Genomic DNA, 18499 nt, shown 5'->3' with positions numbered 1-18499 from the left:
GCTAGGTGGGTTTGTATTTTTTTTTTTTTCCTTTTGTCTTATGCTATTATGTAAGAAACTTTACAAAAGCTTTCCAAATATTTATCATTGCTTAGGGAAATATCAAAAGTACTGGGCTGAGAAGCACATAGCTTTAAACATTGTTGGGGAAAAAAAAACTGCAGGGGTTTGTCTTCATATTCTGAAGGCTGTTTTTAAATGTCTGGTGAGCCATGAGGGTTTTATGCTGTCGTTGATGAATATCTCAAGGCATAGGCATCCAGGGCTGAGGCTGTGCTAGGGAAGGTTAGGAGGGAGTGTTTCAAATAGTATTTTAAAAACAGTCTTTTTACATTTGTGAGTGTGTGTGTGTGTGTGTGTGTGTGTGTGTGTGTGTGTGTGTGTAGGTCAGAGATCAACCTTTAGGGAGTTGGTCCTCTTCTTCTACCATGTGGGTCTGGGGATTGAACTCAGGTCACCTAGGGTTTGGCAAGCCAGCACCGTTTCCTGCTGAGCCATTTCACCGGCCCTCAGATGGTATGATATCTGTTGTCCCGCACTCTTCTCACACCTGTGACGTGGTGGTGATGAGCGTGTGTGGGAGCGTCAGCCAGCCACTTCTCTCTTTGGCTCACCAGAATCGTTTGCAGTTTCTTGGCAGGAATCTTGTTAAGTCACTTGGCCACCCTGGAGGATTTGGCTGGTAAAAGCTGGGTGATGTAATCCGTAAATCCACTTAGGTAAGCACACTAAACTTGAAAGCACTGAAATACACAGAAGACAGGTGAGTGGGCTGAGAAGGGGCACTGGGGTGACCCTGGTGGAGGCACCCTCTGTTTTTCCCTGGGACGCCTGGGACTTCTATTAAGTGGGAGGAGCCCAAATGGACGGTGAAGATGCCAGCATGGAGTTCAGGTCGTGCGTGTGTGCGCGCTTGAGTGCATGTTTCTGTGATGCATTTGTATGTGCATTTGGAGACCAGACAAGCATTTTAGATATTCTTGGAGCCGTTCACCTTTTGGGGCTTGGGGTTTGGTTTTTGTTGTTGTTATTATTATTATTATTATTTTGAGAGGCAGTCTCTAACAGCATCTGTAGACTAGACCGCCCAGCTCATGACCCAGGGATCCTCCTGGCTCCAGCTCCCAGAGCTACCGTTACATACGCACACCAACATACCTGACTTCATATGTGGGTTCTGGGAATCAAAATTCTGGTCTTCCTTCATGCAAAACATGGGCTTTGTTGACTGTGCTATCTTCCAGCCCACATTTTTTGTTTGGTTTGGCTTAGTTTGGCTGTTTTTAGACAGAGTCTCACAGTCCAGGCTTGAACTCCTGAACCTCCTGTCTCGTTCCAGGCATGCAGCACCATGCTGGGTTTATGCAATACTGGGGATCAAACCTGGAGCTTTACGTGGCCTGGGCAAACAGTCCCCTAACTGAGCCACATTCCCAGCACTGAAATTTGACATTACTTATGAAGAATGACTATTCCTGCGATGGCACAGTTGCCCACTGCACAGGACTGTGGCAAAGCATGTGACAGAAAAGCTGCTGTAGCCCATGGCAGGCACTCAGGAGGGTGCGGTACCCTCCTGAGATGTGCAGGGCCCTGGGCAGGATAACTCCCTGTGGTGGTGTTCACTTTCCCCAAGGCACAGATCTGTCCCAGGCAGGGCCAGAAAGCACCACTGGCTCTCACTACCTGCTCATGCTCACAGATCCTTCCAAGCACTGACAGCTGGCACAGAAAGTGCCACAGAGGGAGGAAATGGGCACAGCTGCCTCAGCCACTTGGGAGGATTCAGGCAGGTGCCAGGTGTGCCCTCCTCTTGCCCTTGCTACTGCTGCTGCATCTGACATTCATCCTAGAAACAGGTACCTCTACCCGTTAGCATTTGCATGCCAGGCTAAGGCCCCTTAAAGAAGCCTCCTCGAGATCCAGCCTCTGACCTTCCAGAGGCCTCCAGAAGCAGTGTAGGGTTTCCCATCGCCCCCCTGATAAAAGGTGGCCCCAGGGCCTACTTATGCCTGCTGCTCTAAGCTTCCATGTTTGCTAGCAGCACACACATCAGCCCACAGCACCCTCGAGTAGCTGGAAGTTACCTTGATACAACCTTGACACTGAGGATGTCAGCTTGCAAGCACTGAGCATCTGGCATGATGCCAGGAATCAAAAGGAGGGGAGCCTGCTGAACTGCCCATCAAGGAAGAAATGGTCTTCTCCTGCCCCAGTAGTGAGGCTCCCGCTGACCTTAAGAAGGGGCCACAAGATCCTGATGTGGTACCTTGGCTCCTTTTACATCACATTGACAGGTTCTCACCTTTGGCTAGCATGTCATCTGAGACCCTCTTTTATCTCACCCGGGGCTCCTCAGGTAAAAGGAAAATGCTCTCCTAAAGAGCCACCTTCAGATATTACCTCGAAAGTCCCTGACAGCAGCCCCTGGGACTGTTTGGCCCCACAGGAAGATGGGAGATTTTTTTTTTCCTTATTTATGCGAAGTATAGACAAGGAGAGATGTGCCTTTACAGCTCCATGTGACAGCAGCTTGGGGATTTGAGCTGCCTGCCGGCCCAATGAATCAGCTGTGAGCGGCTGCCAGAGGCCCTTGCATCCAGGCAGCAGCTGAGGTCGTGAAAGCCAGGCGCCTGCTTTGCGTTCCCCAAGATGAGCTCATGCTGGACTCTCGCCCGCTTGGGACTGAGCCCAATGCCCCATGCATCAGTCTCTGCACCTTGAACCCTGTGCTGATTATGCTGGTGGGAAGGGAAGTGAGGAAGGGGTCTCCGCTGTGACCCAGCAGGTGGGTGTGTTTGTGCTACACCTGAACACACTGTCTGGTGGGATTGTGACTTGAGCTGGGAAAATAAGGTAAATCGAGGCACAACGAAAAGCAGCTACGTTCACCGTTACACACCAACATGACTTCACAGTGGGTAGCTATGGGGGCCATAGCCAACGGAACATACAGGAAGCCGCCTCCAAGGTAGGTGACAAGTGAACAAAAGCCGAGGGTCCTCACCTCAGGAGAGCCCAGAGGCTCCAAATGAGCCATAACCCATGTCACAGGAATAGGTCAGAACAAAGGAGGAGGGTGTTTGTCAGGGAGCAGGGTAACACCTGTGAGGGGAGGCAGCTGTGGTTTGCCTTAGCTAGAGGAAGAAATTATGATGCTGGAGAGGGAGGGGCCAGAATCCCTGAGCGTGCACTCCGGCTCATCACAAGGACTGAAGGAAAGGCCAGGTAGGGTCAGGACAGACATTTACTTCAAAGGGAAAGGGAAGCAGGGTCCCCAGTCCCGATGGTACTCCAGGCAGGGCCTGGTGACTGCTTGGTGAGGCAGGGATCTGCACTCCTCTGCAAGGCTACCAAGGTCCCTTGGCCAGTTACACGCCATACAAATCCATGGATTTCAAAACACAATGACAAGTGAGCTTACAGAGCAAGGGCCTCCCTGGGGAGGATGGGCTTAGTTTCTCATTGTCCTGAAACCTTCACGAAACACATGAAGGAATTATAAATAGCATAATTAGGGGTGGATTTTTTTTCTCCACGAATTCTCCCAGGGATCACCTCCTGCAGATCAATTGCTGTCAGTGGCCCAAACCTGGACAGCAGGCTACTGATTCCAAAGCCCAGAAGGTCCTGGTTTCACAAGAAGCCCCTGCACAGCCCCTGTGGGTTTAGAGGTAGCAGACGTGCCTGAGACCCTTTGCCAAGGAAGAAGAGAAAGGGAAAATGCTAATTCAAACAGAAGCTCTCTTCTTTTAAAGGGTGGAGAGGAGTCATTCTTGTTTCTACCAATAAATCTCTCAGTGGTTCAGAGGCCATGATGAAGAGAAAGAAAGCTGGGCTCAGAAGTCTGGCCATGGTTCTGGCCCTGCCCCGCACGGTGGCTCCAAAGAACAATGGGTGGGCAGGGAGTACTCAGTCCCTAGACAATCTGGAGCCAGCAGGAAAAAGAGGAAATCTCTCCTCTCTCTCCCCCACCCCCGTGTGTGTGTGTCTGTGTCTGCGTCTGTCTCTATCTCAGCCTCTCTGTGTGTCTTTCTGTCTCTAGCTCTGCCTCTCTGTCTCTCTCAATCTCTCTTAGTCTGTGTGTGTCTGTCTTTTTGTCTCTATCTCAGCCTCTCTCAGTCTCTCTCTGTCTCTCTGTCTCTAGCTCTGCCTCTCTCAATGTCTTAGTCTGTGTGTGTGTCTGTGTCTTTTTGTCTCTAGCTCTGCCTCTCTCCCTCTGTCTCTCTGTCTCTATCTCAGCCTCTCAGCCTCTCCCCCTCTGTCTGTCTCTAGCTCTGCCTCTCTCAGCCTCTCCCCCTCTGTCTCTCTGTCTCTAGCTCTGCCTCTCTCCATCGCTCTGTGGCTGTATTTGTATGATTCATGGGGGGGTCACCTGTGGGGAATACATGCGCATATGTGCCCAGCAAGTAAGTAGAGTCAGGGGACAAACTAGGTGTCATCCACTTCCTGTCCGGGTGGGGTGGTTCTCCCATTACCATATTTGGCAGGCAGGCTGGCCTGAAGACTTCCAAATAGCCGCCCTCTCTGTCTTCCTTCTCATGGGGGGGGGGGGGGGGTATGCTACTGGGCCCAGCTTCTACATGGCTTCTGGCGAGCCAGATGGAGGCCCTCGCATTCATGAAGCGCGTGTTTTGCCAGCTGGGAAGAACATTCTCCCCAGCCCTTCTTTTTCTGAAGCAAGGTCTCATGTAGCCCATGCTGGCCTGAGTAGGTGATGGCCTTAACCATAACACTGTGTGGCTAAGGATAACCTCGAATTCCAGATGCCCCTGACTCTATTTCCCAAGTGTTGGAATTATAGGTGTGTTACCACAGACAGTCTTTATGCTGTGCTGGTGAAAGGAAAAGTGGGTGTCTAAAACCAGCTTTTGGGGAGCGAGAGAAACCCAGAAGGAAGGGAGAGAGGGAGAGGGGAGAGAGAGAGAGAGAGGCAGAATACCTCAGCAGCTGCACAAGGCATACCCCTTCAGCACCTCCAAGAACTGTCCCCTCCGAAGGTCTGGACTGTCCCCTGTCCTCAGTCTTGTTTATTTATTATGTATTTATACAGTGTTCTGTCTGCATGTATACCTGCAGGCCAGAAGAGGGCACCAGATCTCATTATAGGTGGTTGTGAATTGCACTCAGGACCCTTGGAAGAGCAGCCAGTGCTCTTAATCTCTGAACCATTTCTCCAGCCCCCAGTCCTCAGTCTTGTATGAGTGGTACACTAGAGACAGAAAAGATTGGGTGCTGCTCAGCATAGAGGCAGGGGAATAGAAAGGCCAGACCACACCCCCTGGGGCCCATCTCAGAAGAATTTTTATGTGGAAGACCCTCACTAATACATCTACAATGAAGCTTAAGCAATTTAAAAAATATATGGCTCTGGGCAGTGGTGGCACATGCCTTTGATCCCAGCACTTGGAAATCAGAGGCAGGTGGATCTCTGAGAGTTCAAGGCCAGCCTAGTCTACAAAAGTAAGTCTAGGATAGCCAAGGCTACACACTGAGAAACTCTGTCTTAAAACCCCTTACCCCCCCCCCCAAAAAAAAAAAATGGCACCGGGGTCTTTGGCACCGGGGCACACTTCAGGATGCTAGACATCTGTATCAGCTCAGAAGGCCAACCACAGGGATACAGAGACAAATCTAGGCCCTTCTAAATGTGTTAGAGCAGCCTGGGCCTCGGTGGCACCAGACAGTGGCCCTTCAAGGTGTCACACGACTCCCAGGGTCCCAGGCTGGAGCTAGAGCCATTTGCCTTCAAGATGTCCCTTCCAGATGTCTTTCTAGCTAGCTTCAAATCCTCCCCTACTTGTCCAAAGGAGTACCTCCCTCCCCCAAGCTGAGGAGTACCCCAGCATCTTGAGGCCCCAGAGGTGAGCTCATACTTGTGGACCATACCTGGCAGCCACGATGGGGCACGGATGAGGTGAGGTGCTATGGAGATACAGCACTGGAAGGCGAGGCAGTCGTGTGTGGATGGGCCCAGTGTCACATGCGGCAGTGAGCTAGTGGTAGGAGCGCTCCCCACTCCTATGCTGCTAGGAGCCCAGAGAAGGGAACTCTCTCCTCAAGGGCACACAGCAGTAACCCCTGGGCTTGCGGGTCAGTCCCAAAGATAGGTGGTAGAATCGGATTCAGCCTGTAAAGGTCCGGGCAGCTGATTTCAGAAAATATCACCATGGAAGTGCGGCCCTGGGCACATGGGCATAGAGGTGGACGCCTGGAAGCTCGGGTGCAGTCAGACTGTCCCTGGCTCCTTTATTTCCTGACGATTAAATGCTTAGTGGAAGATTATGTTCGTCATCCCAATGTGCTGTTTGGAGTCTACCTGCTGTGAAGATGAGCTTGGTGGAGCCGGTCCCATCAACGCCCTTCTGGGCTTATAAACTCCCGTCATTATGTCCTGGAGGGGCCTTCACAGCTGCGCTGATGCCCCTCATCAAACAGAAAGGAACCTAAAGTGGGTGGATGGGGGTTCCATGTTGTGCTGGGCTTAGGCATGCTCCTTACCTCAGGACGCCTAATCAATTCTCAGCTCAGGTGGCCAGAGAATGGCCATGGCCTTTTTCTACGTGGCTTATGAAAAGACTCAGAGTCTGGGTGCCTGAACACAAGAGGACTCAGAAGCCAGCAGTAGACCCATTGCTGTGCCCATGTCTTTGGGTTGCGATGAAGGTGTTTATAAGGGTCTATGTGCAACAACGGTGTGGGAACCAGTGGGTGACACACAGTGACTTTGGGCCTCAGGCTACCTGCTTGGGGCCAGTCCCCAGCCCCAAAATTTCATATCCTTTCACATCACCTCACTGATGTCCTCAACAGGGCATGGCTGGAATGGGAGGAGCTTGGCTTGCTGCCCTGAGGCCTTCCTTAGCTTCATCCACAAAGGTAGAAGGGATTGGACTTGGGTGGAGCCGGGGAATCAAAGTAGAGATGTGGAGGCTGGGTCTGGAGCCCCAGTTTCATCTAGACCCAGGCCAGAAGGGTGGGGTGAGTATAAGTCATGAGGGGGTCTCAGATATCAGGTCCCCAAAACATCTCATAGGTCAAGGCAAGAGGAACGTCCCTCCATCCAAGCTACCCAAGGGGCATGGCATACATGCACCCACCCCAAGGAGAGAAGGTCCGGAAACCACTCCTGCATGCTACCTCTAAGAAGCATGTCATGAAAATGTCCCTGACAAGCATCTCTGAGCTGGGCTGTGTGCCCAAGACTGAGCAGCATGGCCCCAGCAGTCTTCCCCAACACCTAGGAATCCTCTGTGACCAACACAGAAGCGGAAAAAGCTGTTCCTTTTAGACTGGCCACTCTGGGAGGGGGTCCTTCTCAGAGCCTGTCCCCTCATCAGGGCCACACTATTGTAGTCTGAGCTCAGATAACTGGGACTTCTGAAAATGCTACTGAAGGCTGGGAACACTGTCACACATTCTCCGGGCATGCCAGCAGGCACTGGGCTGATAAGAGACTGACTGCTGTGGTGAAATGGAGAGGGGCCCACTGAATGAAAGCAAAAAAAAAAAAAAAAAAAAAAATCAGACCTGGGAGGAAAGGCAGGTGCCCACCAGCCTTTGTCCTTATAATAGATGCAGGAACTGTCAGACTGCCCAGCATGGGACTTTCTCACCTGGCACTGCCTTCCACAACTGGCCAGCAGCAGTGGGCAGCCATGCCCAGCCCAGGATGTACTTTCTGTATCCCTTCCACCACTACTTAGCTCACATAGAATTTCTCACTCCAAGCTGCAGAATGCCAGATGCTATGGAGGCTGGCCCCAAGTGGCTGGAACCTGGGACACCTTTCCAGAGGAGAAGCTGACATCCAGGCCTGGCTAGAACACTGGGGTGGGGAAGCTGGCTTTTCACTACCAACAAGTCCCAGGTCAGCAGGCCACAGGGCTGGGAGTGCCCTGGAAGGAAGTTCCTTCACAGCCGTGAGGGACAGGGAGGAAGGGGTGTGTGGGTAGGAAGGAAACAGTAGTGAGCAGAGAGGTGAAACAGGGGCAACCAAAACAGAGGGAGCCAGAATGTCTCTCCAGGGTCCTAGCTGTGCTGTGGTGCTGAGCCGCCCACCCAGAGGGACCCTTCATCTCCACTTGTTCTGGAGGCCAAGGCTACAGTACAGCTTTATTGACCAGACTTCTCAGCAACAACATCAGTGGGACCTGTACAGCCCAGCCCCCGTGGGGGTCCAGCTGCCTAGAGCCAGGTGTGAGGACTCCCCCAAAGGCCCCCAGAACCCAGCCTTACCCCTGCTCCAGACCCTTGCTTAAGCGAAGGCTGCAGTGGGTGGGAAGACAATAAGAGAAAGGTTGGAAGGCAGCTAGACCGGAGCCGGGCAGCGTGGGGCTCCCGTTGCCCCAGCGGCTGCTGGAGGTGATCCGTGCGGGGCAGTGGGGACGTGCAGGTAGGCAGGCGGACGGCCAGGCTCACCACACAGAGCATTTGTGGACAGGGTTCATGGGAGAGTCCTTGGGACAGTGGAAGGCTCGGCCGAATTCCTCAAACTGGGACACGCTGCCCAGGACCCTGGGGTGGGGGAGAGACCGACCCCAGCAGTGTGGGCTTCACTGGCCGCCCTATGGCTTCCTCTAGGCTGTCCCTCCCTGACCCTCTGCCCCCGTGCGGACACCGGGAGGGAGAGCGTACCGGTAGTGCTCAGGCGCGTGCTTGTCTGTCAGCACCTGTAGGTAGATGGACTGCGACCGTCGCTTGATGCACCAGTTCTGGGGCGCCAACAGGCAAAGGGAAGGAAAGGGAGGAATGGAGCCAGCTGTCTACTGCCCAGTCTCTACCCTTTCCCCCACACTTAGGCCCCAGCAGAAGCCACCGGAGCCATCACCTCTGAGAGGACAGGTGATGAGAGACGGGCCAAACCCTGCGGCTGGTCATTTGAGGCCTGGGCCAGGCCGAGACTGAGCCTGGATGCTGGGTTCCCTACTCAGCCCCCACCCAGCCCCCACCCAGCCCGGTGTATCAGATATCCATCCGGCTCACCTGGGCAAAGGCGATGAAGAAAAGCTGGTTGTGCGTGTACTTGAGCCGGTGCAGTGGGTGCTCTGGGCCATGCTCCCGGACCCACTTCTGGTAGGCCTGGGGGCGCAGAGAGCAGGGAGCTGCTGTGACCAACCACCTGTGCTGCCCACTGCCCCTTCTCCGTCCTTCATCCAGTCGCCCTCCCGGGAGAAGACCACCCCTCCCCCGCCAGCCCCAGTTCTATACCGTCTGCCCTGCTGTACTCCCTGCCTGTCCACCTTCCTGCACCCAGGACTGTGCCACCCCCTCCAGGCAGCCCTCTTTGCTCTCCCAGTGGAGATGATGACTGCTTTCATTCCTCCCCACCCAGAGGACCCACCCCCGCCCCCAGCCGCAGCAGACAAAGAGCAGTGGCTCACATAGTAAGCCAGCTTGAGGCCTCCCATGTCTGCGATGTTCTCACCCAGTGTGTGTTTGCCGTTCACCTGCCAGGAAGGAAGAGGAAGAAGCTGCGTGGAGCCTGCCGGCGTCCCCCAGACCTGGCCGCCCTGAGCTACGGCCCTTCCCTCTTTCCCAGGGAATTTCACGCCTGCACAGCTACCATGTGAATCTTCATGAAATATGTGGCTGTCTGTGTACATGGGAACCCGGAGCATGGGTGCAGGCGCACGTGTTATTTCCCAAACCACGGCTAAGCATGTGTCACTGCTCCCTCTCATGGAGCCTGCGAGGAAGCTGAGGGACACATGCCCAGGATCCTGGAGATGCCTAGACCTCTGGGGCCTCCCTGGCCACCTGCCAGGGGCAACAGGGGACCATTTAGCAATGTGAAGCTCTCTGAGGGCAGGTAGTATTTATTATGTGGGTATATGTATGTGCACATGAGCCGCATGCTTCCAGTTTGTGGCCAGCCAACAGGGCATGAAAGACAAAGGCCAGAGGGTCTCACCCGCTGGTTGTAGACCGTGAAGTTGTCATACAGGCGAACAATGCACTCGGCCTTGCGCAGGAAGCGGCTGTAGGAGGCCTCAGTCCACCAATGCAGCAGGTTTCCTGAGCGGTCATACTGGCCCCCTGTGGGCAACAGAAGGGAATGCCAGCATGCCAAGACCAAGCCTCACCCTGAGGCAGGCTGGGCACTAGGCCCCTCCTCTCCCACCAGCCAATACCAGTTCATCCTCTATGGCTCTCCCTCCCCCAAGACTCTCTCAGGCCTTACCCCAGTCATCGTAGCCATGGGTCAGTTCATGCCCAATGATGGTGCCGATGCCCCCGAAGTTCAGAGACCTGGACCCATGGCAGCAGGTTAGGGCCTAGCCCTCCAAGGCTGCCCAGGCCCCTATTGTCCCTGGCAAGTAGCCAGAGAGGCCCCAGAGGTCTAGCCATCTCCAGGATCCTGGGCATGTGTCCCTCAGCTTCCCCACAGGCTTCGTGAATGGGACCAGTGACACATACCTTTGCTATGTTTTAGGAAATAACAACTTAACCAAGTTGGTAGAGGCTGTGACTTCAAAAAAGCATGAAAGAAACTGAGGAACCCACTTGAGGGTTAGGCCTCTTTCCACATCACTATGTTCCCTCCACTTTCAAAATACCTAACCAGGCCCAGAATGGATAAGGGGTAGGCTAGTAAGCTTTAGCTGCAAGCTTGGCGCAGCCTAGGGTCATCTGAGCTCGGCTCAGTGAGGGATTGCCCAGATCAGACTGGCCTGTGGCCATGTCTTTGGGAGACTGTCTTGACTGATGGCCCGCTGTGGCCAGCACCATCCCTAGACAGGTTGGACCTGGGATGAATAATAAAGTAAGCTGAACATGAGCCAGAGAGCAAGCTAGAGAGGGAGCAAGCAGCATTCCTCCATGGGTTTCTGCCCTGACTTCCCTTACCTGCTATGATTTCCCTCAATAATGAACTGTGACCTGGAAGTATAAGCCAAATACATTCTTTCCTCCCCAAGTTACCTCTGGTCAGGGTATTTTATTGCAACAAAATGATCACACTAGAACAAGGGTTTAACGGGGAAGTTATTGCCTTCAATGCCTTCTAAATACCCACAGATGAAATGAAGTGGGACTATGGAAACCCAGGGTCTGTAGCTGAAACCACTCAGCTCTTCCCCACCCCACCCCCAACCTGCCACCTGCAGACTGGGCTGATGGGCCCAGCTGCAGCCTTCAAGTCCCCTAACTTACTGTGGGAAGTCTGGGTCATACAGAGTGGGTTGCAGGATGCCAGCTGGGAACACTGAGAGAAAGGCACGGTTAGTGGGGCATCACTTCAGGCCCACCCTGGGCAGGCCAGGATACACCTCCTTACCCATTTGGTTCTTGTTGGGTAGATAGTAGGCATTGAGGGCCTGGGGAGGGAGCAGCCACCTGTGCAAGGAGGCCAGAGTCACCAGAGCAGTACACACCAATCCTCACATCCAAGCTTCCTTCAAGGTGGCCCTGACATCACAGCTAGCTTCTAACAGTGCATCCGCTGGTCTCCCCTGGGCCAGGCCGCCGCCTTACCGTCCTCACTCACGCTCTCCACAGGCCCACATACTCAGCATGCCAGCATGCCCTCTCCCTTCCCTCGGTCCCTCCTTGACCCCTAACTCAGGGCGAGGCACCCACGTGGATTTGTCCACCTCCTGGCGGATCTTCTTCACGGACAGCTGGATACTGAATCGGATGCTGTTCAGGATGTTCTTGAAGTAGGTCTTCTCATGAACCTCAAACTGCATGGGGATGGGCAGTGCTCAGCCATGAGCTGGGGAAGGGCCAGGCCGTTGGCTGAGGAGTCTTGATTCTGCCTCCAAGTCTGGTGGAGGACTTCCCTGGGGCCTGGAGGCGGTGAAATTCTGCCTACCTCATATTCTTTGTCTACAGCCTCAGGTTTCAGCAGGAAGTCTGGGTAGCCAACCATGACCATCATGTACTGGAGCTGCAGGGGAGAGATCAGGGCAAGGGGCTGAGGGCCTCAGGAGACAGCCTCACACACGAAAACAAACAAACAAACAAAAAAAACAAAAACAAAAACAAATCCTCTGGACTAGCATGGGTTTGAGATCAAGGTAGGACAGACCAAAAACAGACCAAAGGCATCACTGCCTCGTTCCCCTTGTTATTCCCAATGCCTGATACCCAGGAGATACTCAAACTGTATTTGTGGAGCCAAGAGCTGGGACTCAGACCCTATCTCACCTTGGCCCGAGCAGCTGCCTTGGTCTGGGCATCCATCCAGTCCAGCTCCTCCAGGCGCTGTCCCAAGATGTACTTAATATCTTCCACCAGCTGTTGAACCTGCAGAGTCAGAAATCAGGGGTCAAGGGTCAGCTAAGGAAGTCTTAGACATGACCCCCAGTACCTGGCACCAAAAGCACTCCTATCGCCTAGTGCCACTTCTTCAGAACAGGGCACCATGCTGAGCGCCAAGGACAGACACGGGAAGTGGGACCCTACACTCAGCAGCGCGGTGGCAAGCTCCCCACGGAAGAGAAAAACCATCCCAGCACAATTCTGTAAGGACCTAACGTCATGTCTCCTGAGTGTGGCTAAGAAGGGCCCTCGGGGAAAGACAGAGCAAGCCACCTGCAGCTGACTGCATGCAAGCTTCCTAGGGGAGGAACATCCTTAGCGCCTCAGGGACAGCTAAGCCCTCCCGCCCAGCCTGGGCCCTGAGCCACAAGGGGATGAACGGGGTCTGCCATTCTCCACACTGAGCTCACCACCTGCGCCCCCACCCTTGACCCACCCCAGCCTGACCTTGGCTTTACTGGCAGCTGAGAAGTGCTCATGTACAAAGAGGGCCCCGAGAGCCATGCCAAAGTGGCGGTTGGCCTGACCGAGGCAGACTCGGGCCAGCTCCTGGGGTTTGTCACTGCCCTCCATCTCTCTGGCCAGCTCGTGCAGTGCCTCACGGAATGGTGGGGACAGGTGCTCGCTCAGGACCACCACCACACGCCACACTAGGTAGTTGTGTAGGATCCTGGAGGCCAGGCAAAGCAGGGCGTTGTCCAGACAGACACGCAGGTGGGCTATCAGAGTCCTCCCACCTGCGTGTGCTCCCGTGCTAGGACGGGACTCGGTGCCCACCCTGCCCAGCTAAGGAAAGAGAGGTCGATTTAGATATGCAGAAATCTATTTGAAGTGTCCCAAGCCCCAGCTTCCGAGCAGAATACGATCTTGCTAGTAACAAGAGCCCTGAAGTCTGACCCCGGTGGCCAGCTTCCCACTTCCCTTTTGTGTGGGGACACGGAGCACTCCAGATGGTTGTCTAGATGACCTTGTCTTCCTTCCCTGGATGAGCAAGGACTAGCGGGATTTCCCCCAAGAATCTTCCCACAGGCAGTATGACTACACATACTTTAGCGGCTTCCAAACTATTGGCTTCGCCCTCCCTAAAGCTAAGGGCAGCCCAAGGGGATCCTAGTCTATTCAGGCTCCCACAGGGCAGGTGTGAGCACCAGTATATGACCCGGGGATCTGGATTCCCATTCCGGTGCTCCCGCCCGTGTCCTGCAGGGTGGCTTCGGTGGAGACAGGGTCCACAAAGGTCACCAAGTGGACAGCTCTTGGGTGCTGAGGGAGGGGCCCTGAGGCAAGGAGCCGGAAGTGCCGGGGTAGAGGACCCGCAGCCTCACCTGCGGGGTGTGGAGCGGATGAGCTGGGAGACCTGCTGCATGTAGTCTGTGGCCAGCAGCACCACCTCCTCGTCCTCAGAGAAGTCTTCCTGGAAGATCTGGTCCAGCAGCCACTTCCACTGCAACTGTGGGGCGGAGGGCAGGGAAGCAAGGGACAGCATTGGGGTCAAAGAGAGGCAACAAAGGCACGTTGGCACTGAGGGACATGGAGGACCTCAGGCACACCTAAGGACATTCCGACTCGCCGTCTCTGCCCCGCCCCCCATGCACCAGCTCTGGGACCGCTCACGTGGGGGGTGATCTTCTGCAGCTGACCCAGAGTCACTTTGCTGTACACGGAGCTGACATCTCGACGGAGATCATCGTATTCTGACACAGAGATCTGGAGTGGAGACCAGATAGACCCAGGCCTGACCTATGTTCCCTGCGCCTTCTCCAGTCCTGGAGGCCCCCAGCCCGCCCTGCTCACATTGGCTAGCCTCTGTTCCAGCTGAAGGATCTCCTGAGCCTTCTGTTCCACCGCGTCCGCCCCCAACAGTCTGAGGAGCCGCTCCATGAACACCCTGTATGCGGCCAGAATCTGCACCACAAGAGCACCTGGGTTAGAGGCGCCTCGGTGAGAGACACTTACCCCCGGAGCCCTACTTTCTGGGGCTTCTTCCTTTTAGAAGCCTCCGCCCCATGCTCAGACACCTTTTCACTCTCCTCATCTTGAGCTAGGTACAGGGTTCTCTCCGGCAGGGTGAGCCCGTCCTGGTCAATCTGGGGAGGGAAACAGAGGCCCTAGGTCAGAAGTGCATGGCCAGTTTTCCAACGTCCTCACTCAAATGTCGCAGGAGAGAAGCCTAGCCAAACACGGATCCGCTGTCAGCAGCTCCGGGACCATGAAAACCAACCCCTCCCTCCATCCAGAGAAGCTAGCCAAACCCGATGATGTTAGCCCAGCCTGAAGATAGCTCGGAAAGCCCACCCTCCACTCCTTCTCCAACTGCCTTCGCTTTCCCTACCTGTCAGGACACCGCGGGGCCCTACCCTGGGACTCGGACTTCCTGGCCAACCGCAGGCGTTCAGGGCGGTCACCTGCGGGCTCACACTCCCCGAACTCCGCCTGCCTGGGGGCCTGGAATTGCGGCTCCCGCTGCTCGGCTAAAGACTGCAATTACTCCAGGGAAATTACTTGCGCCCTCCTCCCGCGCTCCGCGCGCCCCGCTCCTCCCTGCCCGCCCGCCCGCGCGCCGGACTCGCTTCTCCGACGCAGGATCGAGCGAGGGGCAGGCGGCGCCAGGGGGCCGAAGTGTCAGGCGGGGAGCCGGGGTTGGGGGGGGGGGTAGCACTCACGCGGATGACGTAGCGCGAGGAGTTCCTGTCGTCCAGGCTGACGGTGAGCGAGAAGAGCGCCGCCGCGCTGTACACCCCCTGCGCCTTGTAGAGCAGCCGGTTGAGGTCCCAGCGCGCCGCCCCCGGGCGATCGGCCGCGCCGCCCAGGTCCCAGCCGCCGCAGTCCTCTATGACCTCCAGCATGGGCCGCGGCCCGAGCCTCTCGATCTCGCGCATGTCGAGGCACGAGCGGAAGAAGGCGCGCACCTTGCGCTGCGCCGCGCCGCCCGGGCCTCCGGCGGGGCTGGCCAGCAGGCGCCGCAGGCGCTCCTCGTTCTGCTCGCCGATGGCCGCGATCGTGCCGTAGGTGAGCTTGTCGTCCGGGATGGCGTGACGCCGCAGCCAGCCCCCGCACGCGAACGAGTAGAAGTCCTGGCACGGGTCGATGCTGGCGTCCAGGTTGGCGGAGAGGAAGCGGGCGGCGCGCGCGAAGGCCTTGCGCTCGGGGCAGCCCTCGGGGCACGCTCCGCCGCCGCCCGCCGCGCCCGGGCCCAGGTACTTGAGCGCCAGCATGGCGGCCAGGATGGCGCAGAGGCCGGCGGCGAACACCAGCCCCGACAGCAGGCACACCTCGCGCCGGTTCCAGCGCGGCAGCCCGGCCCGCGCCCCGCCGGCGCCGCGCCCCGCGCCCCTCGGGAAGCCCGGAGGCAGCGAGGCCCCCCGGGCGCCCCCGGCGCCGCACCGACTCGCGTACTTGACTTCTTGGAACTCGTCGTAGTGCGCGGTCATGGAGTAGGGAGGCTCCATGCTGCCGGGGCCCCGGCCGCGCACGCCCCGTCCGGTCACTCACGGGCTCCTTCCGTCTGCGGGCTTTCTGCTCGGCGCCCACATGGCCCTCGGTTTCGGCTGCGGGGAGGGAACAGCAGTCTCAGAGAGGCCCTGGGAGCGAGGGGACCCAGAAAACAGGGAGCGGGGCTTAGTTGAGGAAGATGGAGGCCACCTGCGAGCCACCCCCAGGGCCTGGCTTCTTGCCACCCGAGGAGGGGGAGGAGAGGTGGGCTCGGCGGCCAGCAGCGCTTAGGGGACTGTAGCCTCTCAACCCGCCTTCCCGGGTCTCCACTGCTCACCGCAGAGCAGGGGGGCCCTGCCACAAAGCCAGAGCGCCCCGGGCACAAGGCGGGCTTGCACCGGCAACCCGTCCCCCTGCCTTTGCCTTTCTTGCCCATCCTCTGCTCCAGCCAAGGCCGGGAGGGGGAGGGGAGAGCAGAAGCCGGAGAGAGGAGGTGTGATCAGGGGCGCCTCTGTGCGCACCCCGAAGCCTCCTGCAGCTCTTCGCACTAATCAGCGACCAGGCACCCAAACTTTGTCCCGGGGAAGTCTGCCGGACCACTCCCAAGCCAGCCTCTGGCGGTTTCTCTCTAGCGAGCCCACCAGCCCCTTCCCCCAGCAGCCGCCCTCTTCAGTCTCCTTCTCCTCCCCAGCCCCCGACGGCCCGAACGGAGAACCGGAGGCTGGCTTCGTCCTCCGCCACCCATCACCGCCCCGGGCCAGTCCTAGCGTCAACAGGTTCTCCCCAGAACCCAAAGTTGGGCGAAGTTTCACCCCCTTTGCTGAGCCGGCAGCTCGGAGTCCCCTGCGTGGCGCGGCGGAGTCGGCGGAGCCGGAGAGCCGGTCCGGAGTCGCAGCCGCAGCCGCCGCAGCTGGAGCCGGAGGACGGGAACAAAGCCGAGGAGCTGCGCTCGGCGGCCGCCGCGGCCCCGGGGGTGGCTGCGAGGGGGGCCTCGGAGGCCGCGGACCCGAGGGACACTCACCCGGCAGGCGCGCGTCTGCCCGGCCGAGGACCGAGGGGTCGGGAGCAAATCCCCGGCCTCGGGCTGAGCGGAGCGGAGCTGGCCGCCGCTCTCTCTCTCTCTCTCTCTCTCTCCCCGTGCGCCCGCCGCCTCCTCTGCCGCCGTGCCGCGCCGCCCGCCAGCCCCGAAGGAGGGGGCGCGCCGGCGGCTCCACCCTCCTCCCCCCGCCCCCTGCACCCCTCCCTCTCCCTGCTTCCCTCCGGGCTACCTGTCGGCTCCAGCAGCGAGGGGGTGGGGATGGCGACAGCTCCTGAGGGTGGCACACCAGCTTCAGGCTCCAGGACCCGGGGTCCAGATCTGTCCCGGGAGCAGGAGGCGCGCGCTCCTCCCTGATGCGGTGCCTCCGCTTGGAGCCACCTACCAGCCTGCGGTGATGGGGCTGAAGGTAGACATCTGGAGGCCGACTGGGCCTCCCACAGAAGGCCAGCCCAGGGAAGCTCAAAGGAGAAGCTCAGCCCAGGGAGGACCCCAGTGGCCTTGGGAGGCGACAGTGAAGAGCTTGTATCTGTCCCGCACTCTGCCAGGGGCCTTCAGCACCACATCTTTGGCCTTTCAGCTCCTGCTCCTGCCTGCCCCGTCCTGGTTCTGGTTGGCAGTGCCCTTCACCTAGCTCTACTGGGGAGGCAGCAAGAAGAGGCTGGGAGAGGAAGAGTCTTGCTCCACTTCCCTCACGAGACTACGTGGGGTGAATTTGTCCAGCCCTCCGTCCCTTCTAGCTGTACTCGCTTTTTAAATGTTGGACCTCCTTTGGGGAGGCAGAATCGCCTTTGCCTCTCCACTGTCTGTACTGGGTGAAGCCCACATGTGACACAACTGGGGAGTTTCCTGAAGGACTGGAGCTGTTTCGGGAATCTGCTTTCTCTGCCTTGCCTTACCCATCTCTTCCGCTGTCCCTGGCAGAGGACCAAACAGCCTCAGCAATCCCAACCCCGCGGCTCCAGCATGCTGCCGTGGCCTAACCAATGTGTCAGACACTGGTGAATACCCATGTGATGGAGTTCATGATGAGGTGGGCCCGCAGAGATGGGTCCACCGTCCTGTCACCCTCCCCTGGGGCTGTTCTTCAGTCAGTTACCCAGTCACTAGCCTTGAGTAGCCACCGCCCTCACTGTCCTGCCTGTCCAGTCTGTCCATCTCTCCATCTCCTAAGTTGCACTCTCAGGGATGTCTCTCACTCTGACCATCCTAAGGTCCTCCTCTGGCCCATGTATTCTTCTCAGGTCCAATTAATTCTACCGAGGAGAAATGGAATTACGCAAAACGCCGTGTTTCCATGAGGGGGAGGGGAGGGCAGGGCGGTGGCAGAGTGGCTCTTTGTGCTTTTAATCTGCATTTTCCCCTCAACATTCCATCTCCAGGAGGATAATTTTCCAGCCTTTTCAGGCCCTGATTGGTATCATTTCTCCAGCAATGACAGCTTTTATTTTCCCTGAAATGAATGCCGTGAAATTTCCAAGAAATATAAAAATGGATATTGTCTCAAGAAGCCGACTACTCACTCCAGCAGCAAGGCACAGAGGCAAGCGTGCTTCCCCAGGGACCTTCCACTGCAGCCACAGGAGGATGAGGACCCTGGTCCTCAGTCCCTTCTTCTGCTTACTTCCTCCGGGGTCAGACCTTGGACTCCCTTCTTCTGGTCCCACAGTCAGCTGCCATCGATCCATTCATCTGTCTCCCAGCCAGGCTGCTTGGGCCTCCCAGGCTGCTTGTTCTGCTCAACATCTTATTCTCCACACTGAGCGC

General features: G+C 57.0%; 1 protein-coding gene across 1 annotated transcript; it reads right to left on the bottom strand.

Annotated features, from left to right (window-relative positions):
- Positions 1-8093: 8093 nt before the first annotated feature.
- Positions 8094-15776, bottom strand: Ecel1 (endothelin converting enzyme like 1). The gene is made up of 17 exons (XM_055617025.1): positions 14928-15776; positions 14283-14351; positions 14059-14169; positions 13879-13971; positions 13590-13714; positions 12712-12934; positions 12151-12249; positions 11816-11890; positions 11581-11684; positions 11279-11337; positions 11155-11206; positions 10184-10251; positions 9914-10038; positions 9384-9449; positions 8986-9081; positions 8638-8714; positions 8094-8517 (listed from the first exon to the last, which is right to left on the bottom strand). The coding sequence occupies exons 1-17, from the start codon at positions 15711-15713 to the stop codon at positions 8418-8420; spliced, it is 2328 nt and encodes a 775-aa protein (XP_055473000.1). The 5' UTR covers positions 15714-15776; the 3' UTR covers positions 8094-8417.
- Positions 15777-18499: the final 2723 nt, after the last annotated feature.

The sequence above is a fragment of the Psammomys obesus genome, unplaced genomic scaffold (assembly GCF_907164565.1).
Source record: "Psammomys obesus unplaced genomic scaffold, mPsaObe1.curated_primary_1811, whole genome shotgun sequence".
Taxonomy (NCBI): domain Eukaryota; kingdom Metazoa; phylum Chordata; class Mammalia; order Rodentia; family Muridae; genus Psammomys; species Psammomys obesus.
This window is presented reverse-complemented; position numbering and strand designations above follow the sequence as displayed.